The following is a 26,785-nucleotide window of genomic DNA, read 5'->3' on the forward strand; positions in this document are numbered from 1 at the left end:
AACTGTCGCTTTTTTTGGCTTGTATAGGTGGACTTCAGCTAAATATAATGGAGCTTTGGTTCAAAACACAAAGCTTTAGGCCCCTTTCACACAGTCTGTCCGTCAGACGGACTCCGTTTATCTCAGCGGGGGATCGATCCGCCGATCCCCCGCTGAGCAGGAGGATGACAGCTGTTCTCCGTGCTGTGTGCGGAGACACAGCTGTCAAGTTCCCATGCATCTCTATGGGGGAATCGGATGGGAACGGACCGTCGGATCCCATCCGATCCGCTGGACGGATGGAAAATAGGGTTTCCATCCGTCAGATTTGATGGATCGGATGTCAGCGGACATGTCTCTGCTGACATCCGATGCCCCATAGAGATGCATAGGGTGACCGCTCAGATCCGCCAAAAAAAACTGAGAGGCGGATCTGAACGGTCCGCCTGTGTGAAAGGGGACTAAAAGTGGAACTAAACCCATCAATTTAAGTTTCAAAAAATATTTACATTCCCATCAAGTGATGGAAATGTAACTGACACATTGGTTGTGCTCTCAACCAAACTGTCAAACCATCAAATGGCGGTGTCGTAACCGATCACATGTGCAGCACCGTGGTAGTTGAAGATTAAACAGAGGCCAAGATGGCAGCTTCCTTGACTGAAAATGATAGGAGGGTTTAGTTCTGCCTTAACTCCAGCCCGAGACACTTTATTTCATTGGACTGATCTGAAAATAACTGTCAATTTTTGGCTTGTTTAGGTAGATTTCAGCTAAATATAATGAAGCCTAGGCTCAAGACACCATGGCAGTTAAAGATCAAACAGAGGCCAAGATGGCAGCTTCCCTGGCTCAAAACGATAGAAGGGATTACTTCCACTTTAATTCCAGCCCAAGGCACTTTATTTTCAGCCATGTAACTGTCATTTTCAGATTTCATTGGACTGAACTAAAAATAACTGTCACTTTTTTCAAAATAAGCATACTTCTGATGGTGTGTTAGCTTTGTGAATTGAGCTTATTGCATGGAGCTTTAGAAGCTCTGTCAGGTTTTTCCACTGACTTTGTGCCTGCTGGGGAGATTTGCCCTCTCTATTTTCCCTAAAACTGGAGAGATCCCCTTATAATTCCTATTGTATCTCTAGGACAGGAAGTGTAAGGAACTGTCCCAGTGGGACATAGACAGAAAACATTTTGGCTAGACGTATACAACATATAGATACAGAACATGGGTAAAAGTTCCTGATGCTCTTCAGAGTTGACAGTTTAAGGGATTTGACATATTATATGTTCTCATCTAACCTCCAGGCCAGTAGAAATTTGGGATATTTCCCAGACAGCCAATCAGATCTTATATAGGAAGTGCTACTATTTTTCTGTTGCACTAGCATCTGACCGTAAGAAATATTGGCAAAACAATTACCAAAAAGAAAACGGACCTAATTTGAAATAATGGACCAAACCAAAGTGTGTCTCAATTATACTCTGGTGATGGCTTCCAACTGTCATAAAACATGCACTGATATTAGCTATGGCAGTGTTTTACCCAAAGAGTATTTAAAGCCAAAGGTTTTTTCTTCCTTTAGTATAAATTGCGGAAGGGCTAGAACCCCTGTTCAGTTTCTATTTATGTCAGTGGCCTTAGTGGGGATATACACATGTCTGTGTCATGGTGACCACTGTCACGAACAGTGATTAGGCTAAATAAAGGTAAATCCAAAAACTGAGCTGTAACAGGAATAAAGGGAAATCCTCCGAAAAGCAACCGCTGTTAAGGTGACAACCGGGGTTTTTTTTCAGCAGGAACGCAGTTTCGGCACCTACAGCACTGGCTGTATGTAATGTTAAGGGGTTCTAGGGTGTGCTGCAGGGTCTATTTGTGCTGGCTGCTGGGGGATCTATTCTAGCTGGAGGGGATCTATTTTTGCAGTGAGATCTATTGTTGCTGGGGGTGGGTCTTATACTTCTTTGGGCGTGTTATTACAAGGAGAGATCTACTGTTGAGGGGAGGTCTATTGATTTTGGCTGCTGGAGAGTCTATTGGTGCTGGCTGTGGGGAGATCTGTTGCTGCTGCTGGGGGTCTATTTTTCCCACAGGGGGATTTTGTTTTTCGGTGGGTCCATTGTTGCTGGGGATCTATTGTTGCTAGAGGAAGCTCTGTTGTTACTGACTACTGGGAATCTATTTTACTGCTTTTTTTGTTATTAACAAATTCCATAAAATGACTTACCACTACAAAATGATACTTTGTTCTGTATTCTCTAAAAGGGCAGTAATGGGAGGTGGGTAGGGAGTGGAACCAAGAAATGGTGATCGAAGGTGGGTAGGGGGCTGAGAAAATGGGTGACTCAGACTTTTTTTTTACTTCCTGTTGTGTCTCTGGGACAGAAAGTGAAGGAATGTCTCCCCATTGAGACACAGATGGCAAAGAAAAACAGCCTGTGTTCTTTATTTAAAAAAAGCTTTGGCTTTAGAAATACTTTTAAGTAAGGCATTCCGTGGATGGCTTTCCAGCAACTGTAAATCTACAAGTCGTAGTGTTTTCTGCTCTCCTCTGTCCTACACAAAGGTAGCTTTATATTTTGTGTCTGGTTCTTTGTTCCTATCAGTCTTTGCTGTCACCATTGCTGGCAAGTCCGATGTCCTGTACACACCAGTCCGCATTCGGCCCTTGCAAGTCTTTAGCTCGGAAATGTAACCCTCAAAGCTTAGATTGCCCACATCGTCTCCGGAGTCTTTCCTCCTTGTACTCGGCTTCACCCCATCTACGTCAATGACTCTTCCGGCTGGCAAAAGAGAGGCTGAAGGGTTACACTGGTTGGCAATTTTCTCCTTTGAACTATCCGGAGATTGCTCCCAGAAACTCTCTGTGCTCCGAGATAGACTCTTCTTTTTGTCCCTGGTACCTAACAATGAATAAAAAAACAGACTTGGTAAGCTTAGGGCAAATAATTCCCCTCAATACATAAATTATCATCATCTCTAACACAATTAAATGTAATATCTCAAGTTAGTATTGCAGTGTTTGCAAGTGTTTTACAAGCTTACTTTTTTACTTTTCCTTAATTTTGTTAGGCCACCCATACACGGTTCAAATCTCGGCCAGTTCAGCAGGCAGGCTGAATGTACCAAGTTGATCGATCAACAATTAACCTGCCAGATTCTCTTGCGATAATCACTGTCTGCTGCCAGCAGGGACAGCTTCCCTGCCGGGAGAAGACAATGGCCCAGCAGGAGGGTTTCCTGCAACACTGTCTGTGTGGAAGGGGGGAATGGAGCGAATTTCTCTCTGCAACCCGTTGTTTAACCACCTTCCGGCCGCCGTCATTTTACTACTTTCTCTTTTTCTGGGACAACGTCATATGACGTCGACTCAGTCTCACTGCCCTTGCGCACAGTGTGGCGATCGCAGACGTGCTGTGGTCCTGGGACACGGCATGACCCCGATCTCGATAAAGAGCCGATGACGCAGCTCTTTACCCATGTGATCAGCTGTGTCCAATCACATGTAAACAGGGAAGTGCCGGTAAAGAGTGTGAGGAGAGGAGAGCTGATCAGCAGCATTTCCTCACAGGGGAGACCTGTACAGATAACCAGGGCATTGATCATCGGTGCAGCCCCAACAGTGCCCATCTGTGATGCCAATCTGTGCCCATCAGTGATACCTTTCAGTGCCGCCTATCATTGCAGCATATTAGTGTCTCCTCATCAGTGCCGTCCTTTCAGTGCCGCCTCATCAGCGCAGCCTATTTTTTTTTTCAAAATGTTCAGTCTTTTTTCATTTTTTAGGAAAAAAAACTAGATTTTTGACTTACCGTAAAATCCTTTTCTCTGAAGTTTATTGACAGGCGCAGCTTCATATAGTCTTAGCCATTGGGTTATGCTCCTCCCATCAGGAATAGGACACTAGGCAGGAAAAGCTTTCACCAGGCCTATGGGACTGTCCGTGCAGACATAAACCCACACACTCTGCTACAGCCCTCAGTTTCGTTGCAAGCAGTGTTTAGAAGACAACAACCCCATTCCACTGATAATGAGAGCGGCAGGGGCTGCGTCTGTCAATGAACTTCAAAGAAAAGGATTTTACATTAAGTCAAAAATCCAGTTTTCTCTATCGTTCATTGACAGACGCAGCTTCATATCTTCTTAGCCATTGGGACATCCCAAAGCAGTATTTTCATGAGGGGTGGGAAAAACAATGCAAAGAAGAACATAATTCCCCAAAGGCTAAACTTAGCCAACCAGGTAAAAAGGAGCTCAACCAGGAACAACTGGAACTCACCTAGAAAAAGCATACACCCTCAACGAGAAGAAAAAAAATCTCTATTAAACGGCAGCCTGCAAAACCTTGCGGCTAAAAGAGGCATCTGAAGATGCCAACACATCTACCTTGTAGAATTTTGTAAACGTGTGCACTGATGACCAAGTTGCCGCCTTGAAAACTTGCATCAATGACGCCTAATGGCGAAAAGCCCAAGAGGCACTCGGCGCTCTAGTAGAACGAACCTTCACCGAGAAAGGAGGAACCTGACCCTTCAGTGAATAAACCTGAACCGCTATCTGCCTGATCCATCTGGATGTGGTCACAGCAGACGCAGCCAATCCTTTGAGGTCGATCGGTAAGGACAAAAAGAGAGTCTGATTTCCTGAAAGATTTAGTAGCCACCAGGTAAACTCTAATTGCCCAAATCACATCCAAAGAATGTAAAGCAATTTCCGTGGGATGCTTGGTCTTGGGACAGAGTGAAGGCAGCACAATGTCTTCATTCAAATGGAAATCAGAAAAACCACCTTATGAAGAAATGACTGATTAGGTTGAAGTACCACTTTATCTCTGTGGACCACCAGATAAGGTGAACGGCAAGACAATGCCACCAGTTCAGATACCCTGCGGGCAGAAGTGATAGCCACCAAAAATGCAACCTTCTGGGATAATGTAAGCAGAGGAATCTCCCTATTGTTCTCAAAAGGAGGTTTTTGAAGAACTGATAACACCAAATTCAGAACCCACGGAGGTAACAGGGGGCGCCTCAGAGGCGCTATATGATGCACCCCCTGAATAAAAGTGCGAATCAGGGCATGCGTAGCTAAAGGACGTTGAAAAAAACACAGCCAAAGCCGACAATTGGCCTTTGATAGTGCCCAAAGCCAAACGCTGTTCAACCCCTTTTTGAAGAAAAGTCAAAACCCTAGCAACCAAAAACAAGTGAGGGTGCACTTTCAACGATTCACACCATGAAATGTACGATTTCCACGTACGATGATAGATCTTCCTGGAAGTAGCCTTCCTGGCCTTCAACAGTGTAGGAATCACAGAGTCAGAAATACCTCTATCCTTCAATACCTGGCTTTTAACAGCCAAGCCATTAATTAAAGCCAGCGACTATAAAGCAGGATGGAAGACTGAGACAGCAGATCTTCCCTGAGAGGAAACCTCCAAGGAGCATCGGCGACCAACCTTTCCAGGTCTGCGTACCAAGACCGGCGAAGCCAGTCTGGGGCCACTACAATGACTGGAATCCCTTCCACCTCTATTCTGCACAGCAACATCGGCAGAAGTTTCAGCGGAGGGAACGCATAGATCAGCGGATACTGACCTCAAGGAGCCACCAGTGCATCTACAGCATCGGCCAGATGATCCCTTGATCTGGCCACAACCTCTGAACCTTCTTGTGGAGTGGAGAAGCAAACAGGTCGACATTGGGTGTCCCCCTACCGAACACACAGGAGGTGAAACCTCTCCGGGTGTAGGGACCACTCCCCCTGATCCAACACATGACGTCTCAGGTAATCCGTGTGGAACTAAGCAAACAGAACCGCCTCGAAGGTTGATACAATCAGACCCAAGGCCCGCATACAAGTCCGAGAGGAAAGATTGTTTGCGAACAAAAGGTTTTGCAACTTGTCCGGGGGAAGAAAGACCCTCGCCAAAGCCAGGCCCAGATAAGCCAGTCTCATTGAAGGTATCGGGGCAGATTTTTTTAAATTGATGTTCCAAATGAACTCTTGCAGAGTTTCGACAGTGACAGTCAAGTCGTCCAACAGGTCTGAGTGAGAGTCCGCCCTCAATAGAAGATCGTCCTGTACCCCAGTACTGAAATCCCCCATTGGCACAGTAATGCCAACACCGCAGCCAGTACCTTGGTAAAGACCCTAGGGGCCAAATTGATAACGCTTCTCTCCTATAGCAAAGCGGAGAAAACGCTGGAGTCCAGCGTAGATAGGGATATGCATCCTTGATTTCTATGGATGCCAAAAAGTTTCCCTGGTGTAGGGACGCCACTACCGTGCGAATTGACTCCATTCCAAAACTTCTGTACTCGCACAAAGCGGTTCAAAGCCTTAGCGTCCAGGATTGGACGTACTTTGCTTTTCTTCCTGGGCACAGTAAACAGGTTTTAATAAAACCTTTGAAAACGTTCCTGAGAGGGAACAATTACCCTTTGCGACAGCAGGCCTTGTATCGCCGCTCAGGGATCCCTTAAACGGACTGGAGATAGGTGCAGATTGGACAGGAAGACCGAGACCGGAATTTTATCTTGTACCCTGATCAGATCAGTTTGTGAACCCATTTGTCCTGAAACAAGGAAGTCCATGGTTCCGGAAAGAAGCGAAGATGTCCCCCCTCCCCAGAATCGGGTGAGGGCACCCCTTCATGCAGACAAGGATTTGTCTGCAGATCCAGATTGGCCTGTCTTTTGTTTACCATGGACCACAAGAAAATAGCCTCCCCATGCATGCCTATGGGGAAGATTTAGAAAATGGTTGCCCATACATTACAATGAGGGATTCTGACATTAATGCAGGGCAAGTCTACAGCAAAATGGCGGCCCATGCGGTCTCCAGGACCCCTGGGGAGGTCAGCAAACAAAAGGAATCGGATGGTCCCCAGGAGGGGACCCCACCAGAGAAACACCCCCCCCCCCGCGCAGAACCACCGCAGTGGCTGCAATATATCCGCCCCCCAAAGGTAGGAACCTGTATGGGAGGGGGTGGAATAGCTAAGGGGAGGGGGCCTGGTATACCCAAGGGTCCAACTTTTCCATGGAGGGGGCCCACGTCCACCCTGAGACCGACGAAGATTTGGGGGGACACTTACTCACCATACCACGGAATCGGGTGGGCGTCACTCCAAACAGACCACCTCCCACCCAGGATTGGAGTGCTGCTAGCCAAGGGGTACGCTGCGACTCAGGGCGTTCGCTTCCCAGCAAGACGGTCCACTTGCGGGCTTGTCCCCATCCATCGGGGCTCTGTCGTGGCGAGGCCTAGTGCTGGACTATAACCTGCTCACGCTCACTGGCCCGGCTGGGAGACCTTAAGGATCTAGAATCTCCTGTCCGGAACTCTACTGAAAGAATAAATTACAAAAAAATGTTCCCAAACAAATAACAGCTAAGACCGAAGTCCCAGCAGGGAACTAGGTCCTACTCCTAAACTAGGCAGAAACAAACTGAGGGCTGTAGCAGAGTGTGTGAGGTTATGCATACAGGGACAGCCCCATAGGCGTGGTGAAAGCTTTTCCTGCCTAGTGTCCTATTCCTGATAAGAGGAGGAGCATAACCCAATGGGTAGGAAGATATGAAGCTGCATCTGTCAATGAATGATAGACAAAAACCCAGTGGTGATTAAAACCACCAAAAGAAAGCTCTATTTGTGTGAAAAAAAAGATACAAATTTCATTTGGGTACAGCGCTGTATGATCACTCAATTGTCATTCAAAGTGTGATAACGCTGAAAGCTGAAAATTGGCCTGGGTAGGAAGGGAGGTAAAAGTGCCCAGTATTGAAGCAGGTAATATACTCACCTTTGTCTACAGGCTGGTCACATGATATGCAGGCTCCTCGTGTTTATGCCTCTCTCTGCATCAATACACTATGATACTCTGTACTCACTGTCTTTCCTCAGTCTTCTAGGTTGAATGATGTTGGACATTATTCAACCTAGAAGACTGAAGACATCTTGTGTCAGAAAAGAAGTAATACAGGGGACAGTTCTAGGTTAAAGGTAAGTATTCAAACTTAAGCTGCTTCTTTGGGTTAGAAATAAGTGCCCATACGGTTTAAAGTGATATTAAATTCTCAGGGTTTTTTTTTTTGTTTAAAAATAACAACTATGTTATACTTCCCTGCTCTGTGCAGTGGTTTTGCACAGAGCAGCTCAGATTCTCTTCTTCTCTGGTCCCCCGCCAATGTTCCTGGCCCTTCCCCCCTGCCAAGTGCTCCCACGGCAAGCAGCTTGCTATGGGGGCACTGAGCAGAGCCGCATTCAGATATGGAGCCGTGGTTCAGCCCTGCCCCCCCTTTCCGCATTGGCTAATTAACAGCAGCAGGAGCCAATGGCACTGTGTCTCAGCCAATCAGGAAGAAGAGTCCCAGACAGCCGAGGCACTAATGCACATCGCTGGATCGAGATGGGGCTCAGGTAAGTATTAGAGGAGCCGAGGGGGGGGGGGGCTGCTGCACACAAGGTTTTTTTTTTTAATATAAATTTATAGAATGCATGAAGACAAAAAACCTTCTGCCTTTACAACCACTTTAAAATCCAGTAATACACTGTCTCACTCTGCTCTGCACATTCTCAGCTGCTCACAATTTTTGGCACGGTGCTGAAAAGCAGAGCCACTAGAGGCTAATCTGCTGACAGACTAAAGATTTACTGCTGCTCAGGACTCTGGGCTTAAGCAAAATGGCAGCCCCCAGCAAGAAGAACAGGAGCAGTGCTAAAGGCAATTTATAGTACACAATTTGGTAGAATAATTAATAATTTAGAATGTATATATGTACAGTTGTGTTCAAAATTAATCAACCCCCAATGCTGTAAAGGGTTTTAGGGAATATAGTGTACATTTGTAATTGTATTCAGAATGAAATCCTACAAGGACTTCTTAAAGAACCATATGCAACTAAATGACATCAATTGGTTTTGTAATACAGTAGTAAATGTTTCTTTTGTGAATTCTTCATTGACACAATTATTCAACCCCTTAAAGACTACCACTCTGAAGAACAGAGGTTCATTGAAGTGTTTTCAATCAGGTATTGAAAACACCTGTGGATGTCAGGGAGCAGCAATAAAGCCTAAAAAGCACCAATTAGGCAGCTTTAAAATGACTGTGATACTTAGCTCCTTCTAGACATTTACTAGTGTGGTTACAAACATGGTGAAGTCAAGAGAATGGTCCAGGAAGACAAGAGAAGAGGTGATTACTCTTCACAGGAAGGGCAATGGCTATAAGAAGATTGCAAAGATGTTAAACATACCAAGAGACACCATAGGAAGCATCATTCGCAAATTCAAGGCAAAGGGCACTGTTGAAACGCTACCTGGTCGTGGCAGAAAGAAGATGCTGACTTCAACTGCTGTGTGCTACCTGAAGCGTAGAGTGGAGAAAAGTCCCCGTGTGACTGCTGAGGAACTGAGAAAAGATTTGTCAGATGTGGGTACTGAAGTTTCTGCTCAGACAATACGGCGCACACTGCGTAATGAAGGCCTCCATGCCAGAACTCCCAGGCGCACCCCCTTGCTGTCTCCAAAGAATAAGAAGAGTTGACTGCAGTATGCCAAAAGTCATGTGGACAAACCACAGAAGTTTTGGGATAGTGTTCTGTGGACTGATGAAACAAAATTAGAACTGTTTGGGCCCATGGATCAACGCTATGTTTGGAGGAGGAAGAACAAGACCTATGAAGAAAAGAACACCTTGCCTACTGTGAAGCATGGCGGGGGGTCAATCATGCTTTGGGGCTGTTTTGCTTCTGCAGGTACAGGGAAGCTTCAGCGTGTGCTAGGTACCATGAATTCTCCTCAGTACCAGGAGATATTGGATGACAATGTGATGCAGTCCGTCACAAACCTGAGGCTTGGGAGACGTTGGACCTTTCAACAGGACAATGATCCCAAGCATACCTCCAAGTCCACTAGAGCATGGTTGCAGATTAAAGGCTGGAACATTTTGGAGTGGCCATCACAGTCATCAGACTTAAATCCGATTGAGAACCTCTGGTGGGACTTAAAGAAAGCAGTTGCAGTGCACAAGCCTAAGAATGTGACTGAACTGGAGGCTTTTGCCCATGACGAATGGGTGAAGATACCCGTAGATCGCTGCAAGACACTTGTGTCAAGCTATGCTTCACGTTTAAAAGCTGTTATAACTGTAAAAGGATGTTGTACTAAGTACTAAGATTGAATGTCACTTGGGGGTTGAATAAAACTGATAATGATGTGAGCACAGAAAAGACATTTTTGGTTATTTCATTATAAATGTTATGTTATATTTGTCTGACCTACACGTGCCTCTTTGATTTAATTGTAAGCAGGATGACTGAATGATCAAAATCAATGTCAAACTGGCCAAAACAATCAATTTCAGTGGGGGTTGAATAATTTTGAACACAACTGTATGTATATTGCTTGGTAAGGAACACTGAAAACGCATCTAATTTGCAGCTATGTGAACCAGGGCTGAAAATAGGTATCGGTAATTGGTATCGACGAGTACTTGAGAAAAAGTATCAGTACTCATACTGAGCCTTTAAAAACAGTGAAAATGATGAGGAGCGCACTTCCAAAAACTAGTTAGAATTGTGGCTCTCATATCCATTCTTGTAAAGTTTTGATGATCGTAAGGAATCCTACACACATAAATATATACGGTACATTCCTTGGAATGACAACAGGAGAGACCTGTCATGACTCATACCTCAATGTGCACAATTTTTTCCCATCAATGTGTCTGCAGGAAAGAACTTTTCTCCCCTCTATGAAGCAAAAATACTGCTCTCTTTCATCAATGTCAAGTGCTTCATTAGGACTCATCACTGCCTACAGCACTCAGTTGTCACTAGTTGAAAACCTGAAATGTTCTATCATATCACTAATGAAAATTAGGTAATGTAAGTCAGCTCATGTGTTGTTATGTCCCTGGACAAGAACAGGTCTGTAAGTACAAGTGGTGATGTGGATGAAAGTGTCCTGGGCTATGTGATTAGGGGGCGAAAGTAAAATTGCTACTTTTGATTACCAGTTGTGTGCTCACATCGCCTTCACTATTGAATAAAGCTTAATTTTATTTATTTGGTGTTTGAGACTCAGGCCTAAAAATACATTTAGAAAACCCTAAAGACCCCTTTTTTCCCAAAGGTATAATTCAATGTCGGGTGTCCAGACATGCTGAAAAAAAAAAATTTGGTGTGATATAGTTTTGTTCACATTAAAGCTATTAACATTTTTTACAGCAGCCACCCATCACTAAAATAAAATTGACCATAAACATATCCCAAGAAAAGAAGAAAGAATGCCTCTCCACCTGCCTGGACTGCCAAACCCCTCTCTGATCGGGAATGGACACTTTGCGGAGTGTTGACCTCCTGTGTCCCCACATTGCTAAGTGCTTCCTCCCGCCAACTTGCATGTCATTGTGTTTTGTAGGGACTAGGCTACCTGGGAGAAACACTGAGCACTGCAGGGAAACAGATGATAAACACTCCCAGGTTTATCAAAATTTGCAGGAATATTTTTATGCTCGTCTTTATTTTAGTAACACAGTTACTTTAAAAAAAAATTGCTGGGGGGCTGCTGTTGGTGGGGTTTTTTTTTTCCTTTTTTATTACTTCCCACATTTTTTAGTCCCTATTACTCGCTGTACTATGATGCTCGCATTCCCAATGCTTGTTCTTGTTAGGTATTGTTCTGTTACCTGTTGAACTGCTTATAGATTTCTCACTCTCCCCAGCATAGCGACTGCCTACGCTGCGAGTGTCTTTTTCCTACTTTAATATTTCGTAATTGCTGTAGGACAATTGTGACTGTTATGCATAGGTTAACGGTATTTCTTTCTGTACCTTTGATGTTTTTTTTTTTCTCTTTCAGAAAAATTTCAATAAAAACCATTGAAAACTAAAAAAAAATTGCACATTAGCAAAGAATAGCATTGCACACTGCAGGCCACCTGAAGCATTAACACAACCGTAGATAAAGAACAAAACTGGGACGATAATTGCCTAGTCAGGTTTCAAGTAGACCTCTTTCCTTTTTCTTTTATAGAAAAGCAATAGTTTAGCTGTACTGTACAGGCAGGGCTTATTTTCTCAGAGAATAGGTGCAGGTACTCCCCTCTTCTGAGTCACCCCTTGTCTCCACCCCCTATCCACCTCCAAGCGCTGTCCTTTGGTTACACCCTCTACCACCCACCAATACCCCCCCCCCCCCTTTTAGAGAATACAGAACCAAGTATCATGTGGTTCTAGATAATTTGTATGGAATTTGTTAATGATAACTAGATAAGCAGTAAAATAGATCCCCTGGAATCAGCAACAATAGACCCCCCCCCAACAATAGATCCCCTCAGCAACAATAAATCTTCCTCTGCAACAATTGCCCCCCCCTTAATAAATCTTCCCCTGCAACAATAGACTCTCCCCAACAACAATAGCCCCCCAGCAACAATAGTTCCCCCAAGCAACAATAAATCCTCCACTGCAACAATAGCCCCACCCACAACAAAATGCCCTCCAGCAACAATAGATTCACCCCAGCAACAATAGTTCCCCAGCAGCCAGCATCAATAGGCCCTTCAGCTTACCCGCTGACCCCAGCACCCCTTTGCTATTGCATACATTCAGACTGGAGGTGCCGGAACTGCGCTCCCCCGCGTTTCCGCTGAAAAAAAACCCTGTGTACAGGGATCTTCCAGTTAGCTAGAAAAGCTGTGAGACAACATTCTCTTGCAATAGTCTAAAGTGCGCTTTCTTACTTCCTTGGTAACCCCCCCCCCCCCCCTCATGTGGTCCAACCCTGACTGGGGCATCATTAATTAAACTGGGGCGTGATCTGAAGTATTCCAGCTCAGAATATTATTACTGTAGTACTTGAAAGACTGTAAACTGGAGTCTGAAATTTTGTAAACAAAATGGCACACACTTTCAGATAATTATCCATTAAATGTTTTAATTTGGTAATATTAGAAGATATTAATCATATTGCTACATTGGTGTAACCAAAAACTAAATGATTTATATAAATAGATTTTGTGCTAAAAATTATAATAAAGTTAATAAAAAAATGAATAATTTGGTGGCACAACCAGGCTATAAATGGCTTCTATGAGGCCCAACCATGAATGAAAAGGTAAAAAGTCCAATGGAAAGTTAGCTTTGTTGTGATCTGCATTGAACTTTACAATTAATAGGAAGTAAGCAATACTTGTGTTCTAAAATTAGCAAAGATAAAACTAAAATGATGTATTGGGTGGACATACTTCTTTCAGTGCCGTCTTCCAGCCCTTCCCTGAATGTATGGTTTGTGTGTTCAGGTAATCATGTTTTGGAATGACAAGTCAGGATGAATGACCTCTCACTTCACTCCAATTGGCCTTATCTCAAGGACTATCTTCCTCCACTTGCTTTTTTAAGACATTGGAAAACAATCAGAATGCTGTTTACTTCCCCCTTGTCCTAATTTATCACAGAAAGGACAAGATAAACTCCCCAACACACCAGGGAGGTGCTGTTCACTTCAGCTGAGAGCCAGGGATCACTTTATCACATAAATTGTCATCTCCATCCGCCTCTCGTATGTCATCGAGAAACGTTCCAGCTCTTGTCTGTTTTGGAAACAACTTCACTGCCATTTAGTAAGGCTGCTTGGTTTCCTTTGTATAAATACATTTGATTACAGATATTTACAGGCTGCAGTAAAAAATCACAGATTTCCTGTTCTCTCATTGACTGCACCCTCAAGGATAACTAAATCCAAGAAAAAAGAAAAAGCATATGGCAGGGTACAGTCCTTATGTTCGTTGGCTGCATTTGTTTTCTTTTTTTTTCATTTGTTTTCTTTTTTCAAGCTAAACATTTTTTTTATGAAATATAGAAATATAGAAATAGACCAAATAGAGGGTGAAATCAGGGAAAGGCTGGATAAACTTAACACAAACAAATCACCAGGCCCGGATGGCGTACATTCGAGAGTACTCAAGGAACTCAGTATGGTTATATCTAGACCTTTGTTCTTGATCTTTGCTGACAGTATTAAGACAGGAGATGTACCAGGGGATTGGAGGAAAGCTAACGTGATTCGGATATTCAAAAAGGGTCAGAGGCATATACCGGGAAATTATAGGCCTGTCAGTTTGACATCAATAGTATGTAAACTTCTGGAGGGGATGATAAGGGACTATATCGTAGAGTTTGCTAAAGACAACAACATCATCAGCAGTAACCAGCACGGGTTTACAAATGGGCGTTCTTGTCAAACCAATCTCTTAACATTCTACGAGGAGGTGAGCTGTGAGCTAGATAGGGGCAGACCAGTGGATGTGGTGTACTTAGATTTCGCTAAGGCGTTTGATACAGTTCCCATAAGCGCTTAATTTATAAAATAAGGTCTGCAGGTATCGACAGCAGGGTTTGCTCTTGGATACGGAACTGGCTAAAAGGGCGTGTCCAAAGGGTGGTAATAAACAGCGCATACTCAGACTGGTCTGAGGTAGTAAGCGGGGTCCCCCAAGGCTCAGTCCTGGGACCAACCTTGTTCAATTTATTCATAAACAGCATTGAGGACGGGATCAGTAGTTCGTTATCAGTTTTTGCAGATGACACAAAATTGGGCAGGGCAATAACTGCACAGCATGAAGCAGATATCCTACAGAATGACCTGGACAAAATAACGGAGTGGGCAACGACATGGCAAATGAGGTTTAACGTGGAGCAGTGTAAGGTTTTGCACTTAGGGACTGGAAACATAAAAGAGACAATACACACTAGGAGGGGAACCCTTGGGGGAATCAAAAATGGAGAAAGATCTGGGAGTCTTGGATGATGATAGACTAGGCAATAGCATGCAATGTCAAGCGGCAGCTGCCAAAGCCGGCAGAATATTAGCATCTCTGGAATACATACCTTTCTTTATGCATAAGTCTATAATCCTTCCACTTTATAAAACTCTGGTCCGACCGCATCTGGAGTATTCTGTCCAGTTCTGGTCGCCAGTCCTCAGGAGGGATGTGTTGGAGCTGGAGAGAGTCCAGAGAAGGGCAACTAAACTAATTAGGGGATTGGAGGACTTTAATTATGAAGAGCGTCTGCAATCGCTTGATTTATTCTCCCTGGAGAAGAGACGCCTGAGGGGAGACATGATAGCAATTTTTAAATATCTCAATGGTGATCTCAGCTTAGAGAAAAAGCTGTTCAGTCGAAGGGATTGCATGAGGACTCGAGGGCATACAATGCGATTAGAGGAGAAGCGTTTTAACCTCAGGCAATGTGGGGGGTTCTTTACTGTTAGGGCTACAAGATTGTGGAATTCTCTACCACAAGAGGTGGTTTCTGCGGGTAGTATGGTGGCTTTCAAAAGACTCTTAGACGTACATCTCAAGGATCAGAACATTCAGGGCTATGTGAGATGATTACAGCCACACACACCTACACAGGTTGAACTGGATGGACTATTGTCTTTATTCAACCTCACCTACTATGTAACTATGTAACCATCTTTTCCGAAATTTTGAGTCCTTTTCACTTCCTGTGATCTGCAGCAAAGAAAACCTTCTTTGCCAGCTATCTCTTCCACCAACTACCACTTGCCCTGACCTCCCCCCCCTTTCCTCCAATGGCATGTTTGCAGTCTATATCAGGGAAGCAGCGAAGGGTCTCAACCATATCTGCCTCCATAGATACAGCGAAAGCATGACATAGCCACCCAGGGACAGTAAGGCTCCATTCACATTATAGCGTATGGATCACGGGCAGAACCGCCGCGGTTCCGCCCGCGATCCGGAGATTATTGCAAATCGCGGGACGCCTGTGCGTTGCCCGTTGATTTGCAATAGACCCCCAAACGCTGAGCGATGTTGCCGCGATTTCCGCCTGCCGAATCGCGGTAACATTGCGCAAAAAAAAAATCGCGGGACGCATTACGACCAAAAAAGTACAAGAGCTTCTTTGGATCGTATTGCGTCCCGCGATTTTTTTTGCGCGATGTTACCACGATTCGGCAGGCGGAAATCGCGGCAACATCGCTCAGCGTTTGGGGGTCTATTGCAAATCAACGGGCAACGCACAGGCGTCCCGCGATTTGCAATAATCTCCGGATCGCGGGTGGAAACGCGGCGGTTCTGCCCGTGATCCATACGCTATAATGTGAACGGAGCATGAGGGTTTTATTTGCAGGATTACTAGGTAAAAATAAAGCAAAAAAAGCTTGAAAAATAAATTAAAAATTGAGCCATCAAACTAAGGCCTAGTAAGATGCAATGTATTTATTACAGTTTTGAATAGGAGTTTAGGTACATTTTAAGCAAAGGTTGCATTTTAATGCAACTCTTGCCCAAACTTTACCTTTGGAACATGTTCCACCCATTTTTCGGGTGTAAAATGTTCCACCCATTTTTTGGGTGTAACACGTTCCACCACACCCCCTGAGGGCCCCTCCCCCTTCCCTGTGACAGCAGGTGGGGGCTATTGTCACATATTTGTCACTCATTGACAGAGATCTGTGAATGAATAAACTACAAGTCCCATCTACCTGTGGGACTAAAGGCCCGTACACACGTACCGATCGTCGGCATACAAACGTCGGCGGACGAAAGATCTGCCGATTGTACGCTTGTTAGTATGGTGCCTCCGACAGCTGTCTGCGCACATTCTGCGGACAAGAGTCTTTCTTGCAAGCATTTAAATTTTTGTATGCCGACACCAGAACGGACGATTGTTCGCCAGTCAGTACAGAATTCTGCCGACAGACCGCAGATTTGCAAGACTGGGCATGCTCAGAAAAGAAAAAACACAGGGAAAGTTAACCATTACATGACATCACTTCTGCAGTCGGCGGACAAAATTCTTGGGCAGTCTTTGCACTTTTCAACAGACACCGACATCCCGGGGAGAAAAGACGAACGTTTGTATGCCGACGATCTGTACGTGTGTATGGGCCTTGAGTGAGAGTTTCCTGATCAGCACGCTTGTAGTCTATTCACTCTTCCTCCAGCTTTCTAACTGAAGGCCCATACAGAGGTAAGTCCAGAAATATGGGGAAAGAGTTTGCAGGAGCCTGACATTGCACCCATGGTCTACTGATCATGGGTGCAATGCTTTGCAGACTCCTACTGGAAAATATAATAAATGTACATATTCTTGAAGAAAAATAAATGCATTTATTAGTTTTCTTTAAAGGTGAACTTATCATTTAACCACTTGCCAACTGCACTATAGCCGAATGATGGCTACAGCGCAGACAGCTAGTTCTAGGAGGCCGTCTTATGAGGGCCTCCCGTGATAGCGCCTGCTGCGGGTGGCACGCTCTGTAATCTCAGTGTCCTCTGGACACTACTGATCACAGGTTGAGGTAAAGAGCCAATCAGCGGCTCTTTATCACGTGAGCAGCTGTGTCCAATCACAGCTGATCATGGATGTAAACAGAAGCCGTTTATTGGCACTCCTTTCCTCATACTGACAGCGCGAGGAGAGGAGAGCTGATAACCGCCTTGTGTAAAAGAGACATGTACACTGCTAATCAGTGTTCTGATTATCAGTGCAGTCCCAACAGTTCCCACCAGTGCCACCAATCAGTGCCTCCTTATCAGTGTCCCCTATTAGTGCTGCCTCATCAGCACACATCAGTGCAGCCTCATCAGCGGACATCAGTGAAGGAGAAAAATTAACTCTGTGCAAAATTTTATAACTATGAAAAACTTTTTTTTTTTTTTTTTTTCTAAATGTTCAGTCTTTATTCATTTATTTAGCAAAAAATAAAAACCCATTGATGATTTAATACCACCAAAAGAAAGCTTCATTTTTGTGAAAAAAAAAAAAAAGATAAAAATTTTGTTTGGGTACAGTGTTGCATGACAGTCCAATTGTCACTCTAAGTGTGACAGCGTTGAAAGCTGAAAATTGCCCTGGGCAGGAAAGGGGTAAAAGTGCCCAGTAGGCAAGTGGTTAAACAGCCAAGAAAAAAAGTGCCTGCCAAGAAAATATTTACCAGTCCTACCACTGATCTTCGATTTCTTCAATAGCTAGTTGAGGAATCTTGAGTATCTAATGCTTTTCCTTGCGTGTCAGATACTTAGTGCCCTAATGTGCACTGATTCCATTAGCCTATGTTCTGTAGTGAGATAGGGGCCCCTGCAAGGTTTTCTGAGTCGGTTGCTTCCAGTACTGCAAGTATTGTGAGATGTATAGACTTATTAGCTGCCTGCACATGATAGATCTATGGGCAGCTCACCAGCACAAGAGGATTGCAGCAGGTTAGGAGACCCAAGTGTAAACACAGAAGCGCCACAGGTCTGCAGAAATAAAGTTGTAATCCAGTGTCTGTTTTCTCATCAACCCCCATTTGTTGAGGAAGGCATGCTGAGGAAGAGTTTAACTGAACTGTAATTTATAATTTTCATATTAAAAAAAAAAAAGATGACCCTGCAGTAAAATCCAACATTTGTTTGCTGTTATGCAGGAAGAGGGAGCCCTGATCGAATAGTTCCAAAATGTACCTGCAAGGAAAAATGTTATATACCTACCTTATCCCCATCATCTGCATTGCAGGGTGTGCCATCACTATTCTTCTTGGAAGCAAACCCCTGTATAACCCCCTCTAATCAGAATGCCTCAGTTTTGTGAGAAAGCAACACATGGAGAAAACAGAGAGGTGTAGGACCTGTGCCCCTCAGTAGACTACAAAAAAAAAATAAATAAAATTATACGCCAAGAACAAAAATTGTATTTTCCATTGAGAGTCACAGGAATACTGTTACAGTTGTGACGTCGAAGAGCAATGCAACTGAGGTAAGAAACAGCCATTGAGGAGTACTATAACATTACCACATGTCAAGGGTATTGGAAGAACCGCCCGCATCGAGGATAGATGGGGAGCAGCTCTCTGCAAGGCAGCAGAACCGCCATAATTAAGGAAAGTACAAAGAATCAACTTGATGTTCTAGAACAGAATCATAAAACCACCGCCAAGGGGAAATATCTGACTGATGGACCAATGGACCCCTGCCCATGAGTACTGGATTCCAGTCAGCAATCCACCCCAAATAACAGGTGAAACAAAGCACTACTTAAAAACAGACCAACAATGGAGATAAAAAGTGCAAAAGAAAAGACTGGCCAGTCAAAATGAGACCGAAGACCCAAATCTTGCACATTTAGCTCTAGAGAAAGATGTTCCATGATGAGCATCAGGTCCTGATCAAGCAAACAATCTTGTAACAAAACAGCAAAGTTGTGGTAGCCCTTACAACATGACATCCCAACTGATGGATGAAAAATCAACCCCTCACCCCAAACTAAAATGCAACCCCCTCCCCCCCCCCCCCCCAATGGAACCAGTCCTGAATCATCCTGAATGGGAAGCAGAACAAGCAACGGGAAGAAAAAAAAAAAGGAGGAGGAAGAAGGGCCAGGCAAGATCAAGGGTACGCAACGAATGCACCAAAACACCCCACCTGAAGGAGGAGCCTTCCACTTAGTATCTAGAGCAGGGGTCTCAAACTGGCGGCCCTCCAGCTGTTGCAGAACTACAAGTACCATCATGCCTCTGCCTATGGGAGTCATGCTTGTATTTGTCAGCCTTGCAATGCCTCGTAAGAATTTTAGTTCTGCAACAACTGGGAAGTTTGGAATGGCGAGTGATTGTTAGGGTCAGTGTTGTGAAACTACCTGTCAATTATCTGTCAATCCTTGGGTAAACTCTAGATCAGGGGTCTCAGAGCCCATCCTCTGTCGAGTAGTGAGAGGTAGGCATCTCAGTCCCACTACTAGGAGCATTCACTTGACTAAGAGCAGGAACACAAAGGAGCCATAAGAAATTCCGCTGCAGAAGGACTCAACTCCTGATGATCAAGTTCCACAGAAACCTCCAGACTATGCTCTACACCAGGGGTGTCAAACTCAAATTCATCGCGGGCCGCGTCAGCATTATGGTTGCCCTCAAAGGGCCGGTTATATCTGTAAGATTAGATGTCCAGAGCACCCCATGTCCTGGGGGGGGGGCAAAGAGGAGCCTGTCTACAGCTGCACAGAGGAGTGCAGGATCTGGCAAAGGAGTTCTGTCCTCTCTGCTGTCGACTACAGAGACAAGATGGGGGCAGAGACAAGGGGGGTGCTGCAGGAGTGGTGCGAGGGCCACATGAAATGGCCTGGGGGGCCACATTTGGCCCACGGGCCTTGTGTTTGACACCTGTGCTCTACACAGAAGGTAGAAGAATCCTTGCTTGTTCTGCCTGCTGACAGTCCAGGAGAAGACAGGGCCATCCAGCGATGGATAACTCTTACCAAGCAGTGCTGAACCCTCACCCCTAATAGGGGAGGTCACTAGCTGAGATCCAAAAGGTGAAGCCTCATCACCAGGAGAATCAGTGTGGTCAGTAGGGACACCTTCAGTGTTATCCAAGAGTTTCAAAGCCTTCCCAGAAAAGGTTTTCTAGCACTCAGCAGATATCAAATTAAAGGATAGTTAGTAGGCCAACTCCCCTGAAGGCAGAAAAGTCTGTTCGGGCAAATCAGATGAAAACCCTGGGCATTCCGAGACACACCAGATAAGAGATGCAGCCTTAGGATGGCATCAACACGTTCCCAGTTAGAGACAACAAAGTATCACTTGTAGATCCAAAAGAATCACCTGGATGTCGCACAAACACCAAACAGGAGGCTAAAGGTGACAAAGCCCGCAAGAGAAGGGGAGATCGTGATAGCACCAATCCTATGCACCTCACAAGCCCTGAACGGGAGGCAAAGGGTAATTATCTTGACTGGTAAGGAAGTAAGCAAATGTCCAGTAGAAGAGGACCTCTTCAGTGACAACATGAAATAATCCCCTTTACCTACTGGTGAACCAAAACTACCAGCGTTGGATCCAGAAGAGGCCATTTCCAAGTGAAGCCTGCAGATGTCAAATCCAGTCAAAGGACTTTGTTTGCTAGAGTCCAAAAAACAGACCCTCTTCAAAGAGGGTTTTGGTAGTGTTCCACAATGGGGATACCAGAAGGCGGCACTAGGGTGGACGCAAGTTTAGAGCGGATACTTCAGGGGGAGGCTGCTGAATGGACAGAATCATACCAGCAAAAGAACAAACTGGAGCCAATTTCAGTCCTTGAAGGTAAGGAGATGCCTTGGGAGAGAGATAGAAAATACCGCAAAGGAATCAACAGTATCCAGGGATAGAATACTTCCTTTTAAAGAGGGGGGCAAGCTTAAGAAGGGGGCCACTCTTGAAGGCTAGTCTCTGTGCAGGAAGAACCAGAGGTCCAACACCCATGGGAACAGCTCTATCAGAAGACGGATGTCCCAGGGGGTTATTGAATGAACAGCACCCCACTTGAAGTGGCAGAAAACCTACATTCAGAGGATTACCAGGGGGATTGGAAGACTTCTCGTTGCAAGTTGTGTGGTCTGAGTGAGAAGCAGGCTCCACATGCTTATGTCTGACTGCAATGGGAGATAAAGTAGGGTGGGCTTTCTCCAACTCCTCGATAGAACACCTGAAGGTCTATGGCACACAACAGAAGTGCCCTATGCATAAAAACTCCCGTTCCATAATAGACACACATTTTTAATGCTTGCAACAAACCATCGCAACTTAAGCACAAGCCACCAGACTTTTCTACAATTGCTCAATGAGCCAAGGGTCTGCCCTAGCAATGGAGAGGTCTCCTTTAGGAAAGTCTATACATTTTGACACAGTTTTGCAAATTAAATCACCACCATAACTGGACGGAAATTTACTATAGTCAATTCAAACTGGGATCTGATTCGACATAGGGAATTTAGCTGTCCGTAAAATCCCAAAATGTGAGAACACCTCTAACTTGTCTGGTGTGGTGTGTCTATTAACATGGATAACGAGTGCATATATAGTGGGAGGAGACCACCAATTTATAAGCTTCCGCTCAAAGGAGAAGAGCTCCAACATGGTCAGGAAGGGGGCCAAGATCCATCAGGGTTTTTACAGGAATATGACTCAAACAATGGGTGTAACAGTAAGTCTTAGCAGTCCAGCTGATCCTCCAGCTCTAATGTAGAACACACAGCATCAATTAGGTTTGAGGCAATTCCTTATAAAGCCGAGTCAGCAGGTGGCTCAATTTTAGTTTCTTTCAAGGAACACAATAGGGACTCTAAATCAGAGATTGCAATTAGTCCATTAGGATCAACTTGATTTTGGGGCTCAGGAGGATCACAGGATGACTCTCTGGGAGATGGCACGGCACCAGGGCGCTTAGATTGTTCAGGTAACTAGTCACAAACAGATGGGAAGTCCATGGTTGACATAGAGGTCCCTGTGGACATGAGGGAGGCTTCAGGGTCACCTGATGGAGCTGCAGGAGACTCTGCAAAGAGGTCCCAATGATAGGAGTCTCCCATTGTGGATTGCAGGTATCTGTTTCTTCTGGGGATGCCGGATAAGCGCCAACAGAATCAGTATGAAGTGTATGGAATTATGGACTGAGATCACCTGTGACAGTGAGGCTGTTCTTTGTGTGTATTAGCTAAGACATCTTGCGTCTACATAGCTGTACTGCAACAATACTCACAAACCTAGTCTAAATGTGGCTAAGGGCCCCAAGCAGCTGGAGGTGACAAAATCACTATAGGCAGGCAAAGAAAATCAATGGAAGATCCACCTGGTGTTCAGAAGCAGCAGTGGGATGATTCTTACTCCAGGCAGAATGGCAAGAAAGAGCACAGTGTATGAATGCACAGTGCTACACCGAACAACTGATATCAGCTCTTGATCCCTCAGCCTTAACCACTTACCACAGTAAAACAGTGGTGGTGGGGAAATACAGTAAGGTAGCTCACAGCCCAACCACCCTAACTAATTGAATCTACAAAGGCAGGGTTAAATCTGGGTCTGTGCCACTGCTGTAGGCATGGAAAGCACTCCATGGCTAGCATTGTACACTCAGACCTGGAAAGCGCTACAATGCAGAGCCCAGTACAGAAGGCCACATTTCTGGCCAGCCCTATACGTCCATTTCTGCACATTTTGAGTAAAGTCTCCAAAGCTATTGCGGAGATTCTATGTTGTGACGTATGGCAAAGTCTTGAATAAATATACTAAAGCAATACCAGCAGTATAACCAAGGTTAGAAGGCTATCAAAAAGATGTCAGACTTTTTTTTCAACCTCCTAGAACACTAGCAAAAACTGAAGCATGCTGGGTAGGGAAGAGGTTATATGGGGGCTGGTTTACAACTTAAATGGACAAGAAAGAAATGTACCTTTTGTCTTGAATTGTTATTGGAAATAAAAACTGTGCACTTCCTGGTATGTGAAGGTGCCTAGGCACTCCTGTGCCCAGTCTCACATCTGTGTATCTGCAGTGTAACATCAAATGCATTGTGCTGCTTTCCTCACTGGAAGTTCAGACATGAGGATGCAAAGTCCTGCCTCTACAATAATGGCAGCCTCAATACAAAGAGTGTAGAACAAGGCATTGCAAGTCTGTAATGGGGGGGGGGGGGTCAGCTGCAGGGAGAATGCAGGCAATACTGGTGACTAGTCCTTTTCCCTCTGCCAGCCTTTTTTTTTGGGCACAGCTTCCAGACTTCAGGTCTTCTTTAAGAGTCCAGCAAAATAATATTTTGCAATGGATATAGACAACCACAGTACAACAGGGTTGTAATCTTACCAGACTATAATGCCTACTGTATATTTTTCTCTCTGAAATATTTTACCATGTTATCTCTTAATTCATCTGTTTGTAACAGGCTGTTTGAAATCTGAGCGATAATCTCCATATCCGTTTTCGAATATGCAGCTTCAAAGACAAAAAATTGGGGGGGATTTTTTTTTGTACTTACCGTAAAATCCATTTCTCTGAGTTCATCAATGGACACAGCGCTCCATAAATCATAACTACTGGGTTATATTGCCTCCTCCAGGAGTAGGACTAGGTAGAAAAAAAAAAACAAAAAAAAAAAACACCTGGCTACACCCATGGGCCGTCCTCAGCTTGGTATATAACCCCCCCCCCCCTCTCTGCTCTAGGTAATCAGTTTAGTAGCAAGCAGTTTTAGAAGTATCAGAACTCCATAGAGGGGTGGGTGCTGTGGCCGTTGATGAACTCAGAGAAATGGATTTTACAGTAAGTACAAAAAAAATGGATTTTTGTAAGAACTTACCGTAAAATCCTTTTCTCTTAAGCTCATTGACAGACGTAGTCTTCTTGATTCTCAAGAGCTGGGTTATGTTGTCTCCGCAGGAGTAGGACTAGGCAGAATGACAAAACGTTCTGGCTCCACCCTAGGGGGCAGTCCCTGAGGGTATATCCTCCCTCTCTCTGCTACAGGGAATCAGTTCTGTTTAAAGCAGTACAGAGAAATTAACCCAACCCAACTCAATGATAGAGGGGCGGGTACTACGTCTGTCAATGAGCTTAAGAGAAAAGGATTTTACGGTAAGTTCTTACAAAAATCCATTTTTCTCTATCGCTCATTGACAGACGTAGTCTTCTTGATTCTCAAGAGCTGGGACATCCAGAAGCAGTGCCACAAATGAGGGGTGGGATTGACAAAATCAAATCCAATCTAGTAGGCCCAACCGGTGCCAAACTAGAAGTTTTAAAGGCTCATTATAAACAAAGAATGAGACTAAATGAAAAAATTTTCCAACGGAAAAAAAAAAACCCTCGAGGTAGACCACTGGTCTCCTCAAATTGCGGCCTGCAAAACCTTGCGGCCAAATGAGGCATCAGACGATGCCATTACATCAATTTTATAATGTTTAGAGAAGGTATGCACCGACGACCAGGTAGCCGCCTTGCACACCTGGACCACTGACGCCTGATGGCGAAAGGCCCATGACGCACTAAGTGCCCGAGTGGAGTGCGCCTTAACAGGGAACGGGGGCTCCCGACCCTTAATAGAATAAGCCTGTACTACCGTCTGTCTGATCCATCTGGAAATGGTCGCGGCAGATGCAGGCAACCCCTTTTTGGGTCCATCTGGGATCACAAAAAGTGAATCCGTCTTGCGAAACGAGTCTGTCGTTTTCAAGTATACCCTGATCGCCCGGACCACATCCAAGGAGTGCAAAGCAAATTCCCGAGGATGACTGGGCTTAGGACACAGGGAAGGTAATACAATTTCTTCATTCAGATGAAATTCTGAAACCACTTTTGGTAGGAAGGATGGATTCGGACGAAGAACCACCTTATCTCTATGAACCACCAGATATGGTGAACGACAAGATAATGCGGCCAGTTCTGACACCCTGCGTGCAGAAGTAATAGCCACCAAGAAGGCCACCTTCTGGGACAACGTGGGTAGAGGAATCTCCCTAATATCTTCAAAGGGAGGTTTCTGAAGAACCGACAACACTAAATTAAGATCCCAGGGGGGTAACGGCGCGTGCACTGGCGGAGCCAGATGTCGCACCCCCTGGATGAAATTCCGCACCAAGGAATGAGTAGCCAAAGGCTTCTGAAAGAAGATGGCTAATGCTGAGACCTGACCCTTGATAGTACTCAAGGCCAGTTTCTGCTCAACCTCTTGTTGCAGAAAAGCCAATATTCGACTAATCGAATAAGACCGAGGACGGAACCCAAAAGGTTCACACCATGCAATGTAGGACTTCCATGTGCGATGATAAATCTTTCTGGAAGTCGCTTTCCTTGCTTCAACTAGAGTAGGAATAACTGAAGCTGACAAACCTTTGTCCTTCAGCACCTGGGTCTCAATAGCCAGGCCGTTAAAGCCAGCGATCGTAAAGCAGGATGGAAGATCGGTCCCTGAGACAGTAGATCCTCCCTGAGAGGAAGTCTCCATGGGACGTCCGCCACCAGTCTGACCATGTCGGCGTACCAAGCTCGACGAGGCCAGTCCGGAGCTACCAGGATTACTGGGATTCCTTCCTCCTCTACCCTGCGAAGAAGTCTTGGCAGTAACGCGAGAGGAGGGAAGGCATATATTAGCTGGTATTGCCCCCACGGGGCGATCAGTGCGTCTGCGGTTTCTGCTAGAGGATCGCGGGAGCGAGCCACGAATCTCTGAACTTTCCTGTTGAATCGTGATGCCAACAGATCCACATCCGGGGTGCCCCACCGTAGGCACAACTGGTGGAAAACGTCTGGATGGAGGGACCATTCCCCCTGATCCAGGGTCTGACGGCTGAGATAATCTGCCTGCCAATTCTCCACCCCCGGAATGAACACCGCAGAGATTGCTGGAACAAATTGTTCCGCCCAGCGAAGAATGCAAGCCACTTCTTTGGCCGCTCGGACACTCTTGGTGCCCCCCTGATGATTGACATAAGCCACGGCCGTGGCATTGTCCGACTGGATCCGAACCGGGCTGCCCTGAAGCTGCTCGGTCCAGTGAATCAGACAAAGTCTGATCGCTCTCAGTTCCAATACATTTATCGGTAATCTGGATTCTTCCGGGGACCAAAGTCCCTGGACAGATAACTGACCAAGAATTCCTCCCCATCCGGATAGACTGGCCTCCGTGGTCACTATCGTCCAATATATTGGCAGAAATGACTTTCCCTGGCTGAGCATTGGAGACCGAAGCCACCAAACCAGAGACTCTCTGGTCTGTTTGCTCAATCGTATCTGATTGTCCAGGGATTCCGGATTCCGATTCCATCTGAGAAGAATCTCTTGCTGAAGAATTCGGGTATGGGACTGGGCAAATGGGACTGCTTCGAATGAAGCCACCATCAACCCCAGAACCCTCATGCACGTCCAAAGGGAAGACCAGCTGTTGGACAGTAACAACTGGACGGCTGATTGAATCTTTCGAAGTTTCCCTACCGGAAGGAAAACTCTCGTCCTGACTGTGTCTAGAATTAGACCCAGATATTC

The 26,785-nt window shown here is 45.1% G+C and overlaps 1 protein-coding gene across 2 annotated transcripts in view; it reads right to left on the bottom strand.

The window, feature by feature from the left end:
• Nucleotides 1-2,430: 2,430 nt before the first annotated feature.
• The window catches only part of RGS12 (regulator of G protein signaling 12), a gene marked incomplete at its 3' end in the record, with an annotated part of 381,119 nt that continues 356,764 nt past the window's right edge, over nucleotides 2,431-26,785 (bottom strand). The window contains exon 16 of one of the 2 annotated variants that reach the window (XM_082256416.1): nucleotides 2,431-2,886. In XM_082256416.1, coding sequence (XP_082112542.1) covers nucleotides 2,540-2,886 — 347 coding nt within the window. The remainder of the gene's footprint in view (nucleotides 2,887-26,785) is intronic. The other variant, XM_082256415.1, reaches the window with a different exon arrangement.

This window comes from Pelophylax lessonae (genome assembly GCF_965119305.1).
Source record: "Pelophylax lessonae genome assembly, chromosome: 1".
NCBI classification, from domain to species: domain Eukaryota; kingdom Metazoa; phylum Chordata; class Amphibia; order Anura; family Ranidae; genus Pelophylax; species Pelophylax lessonae.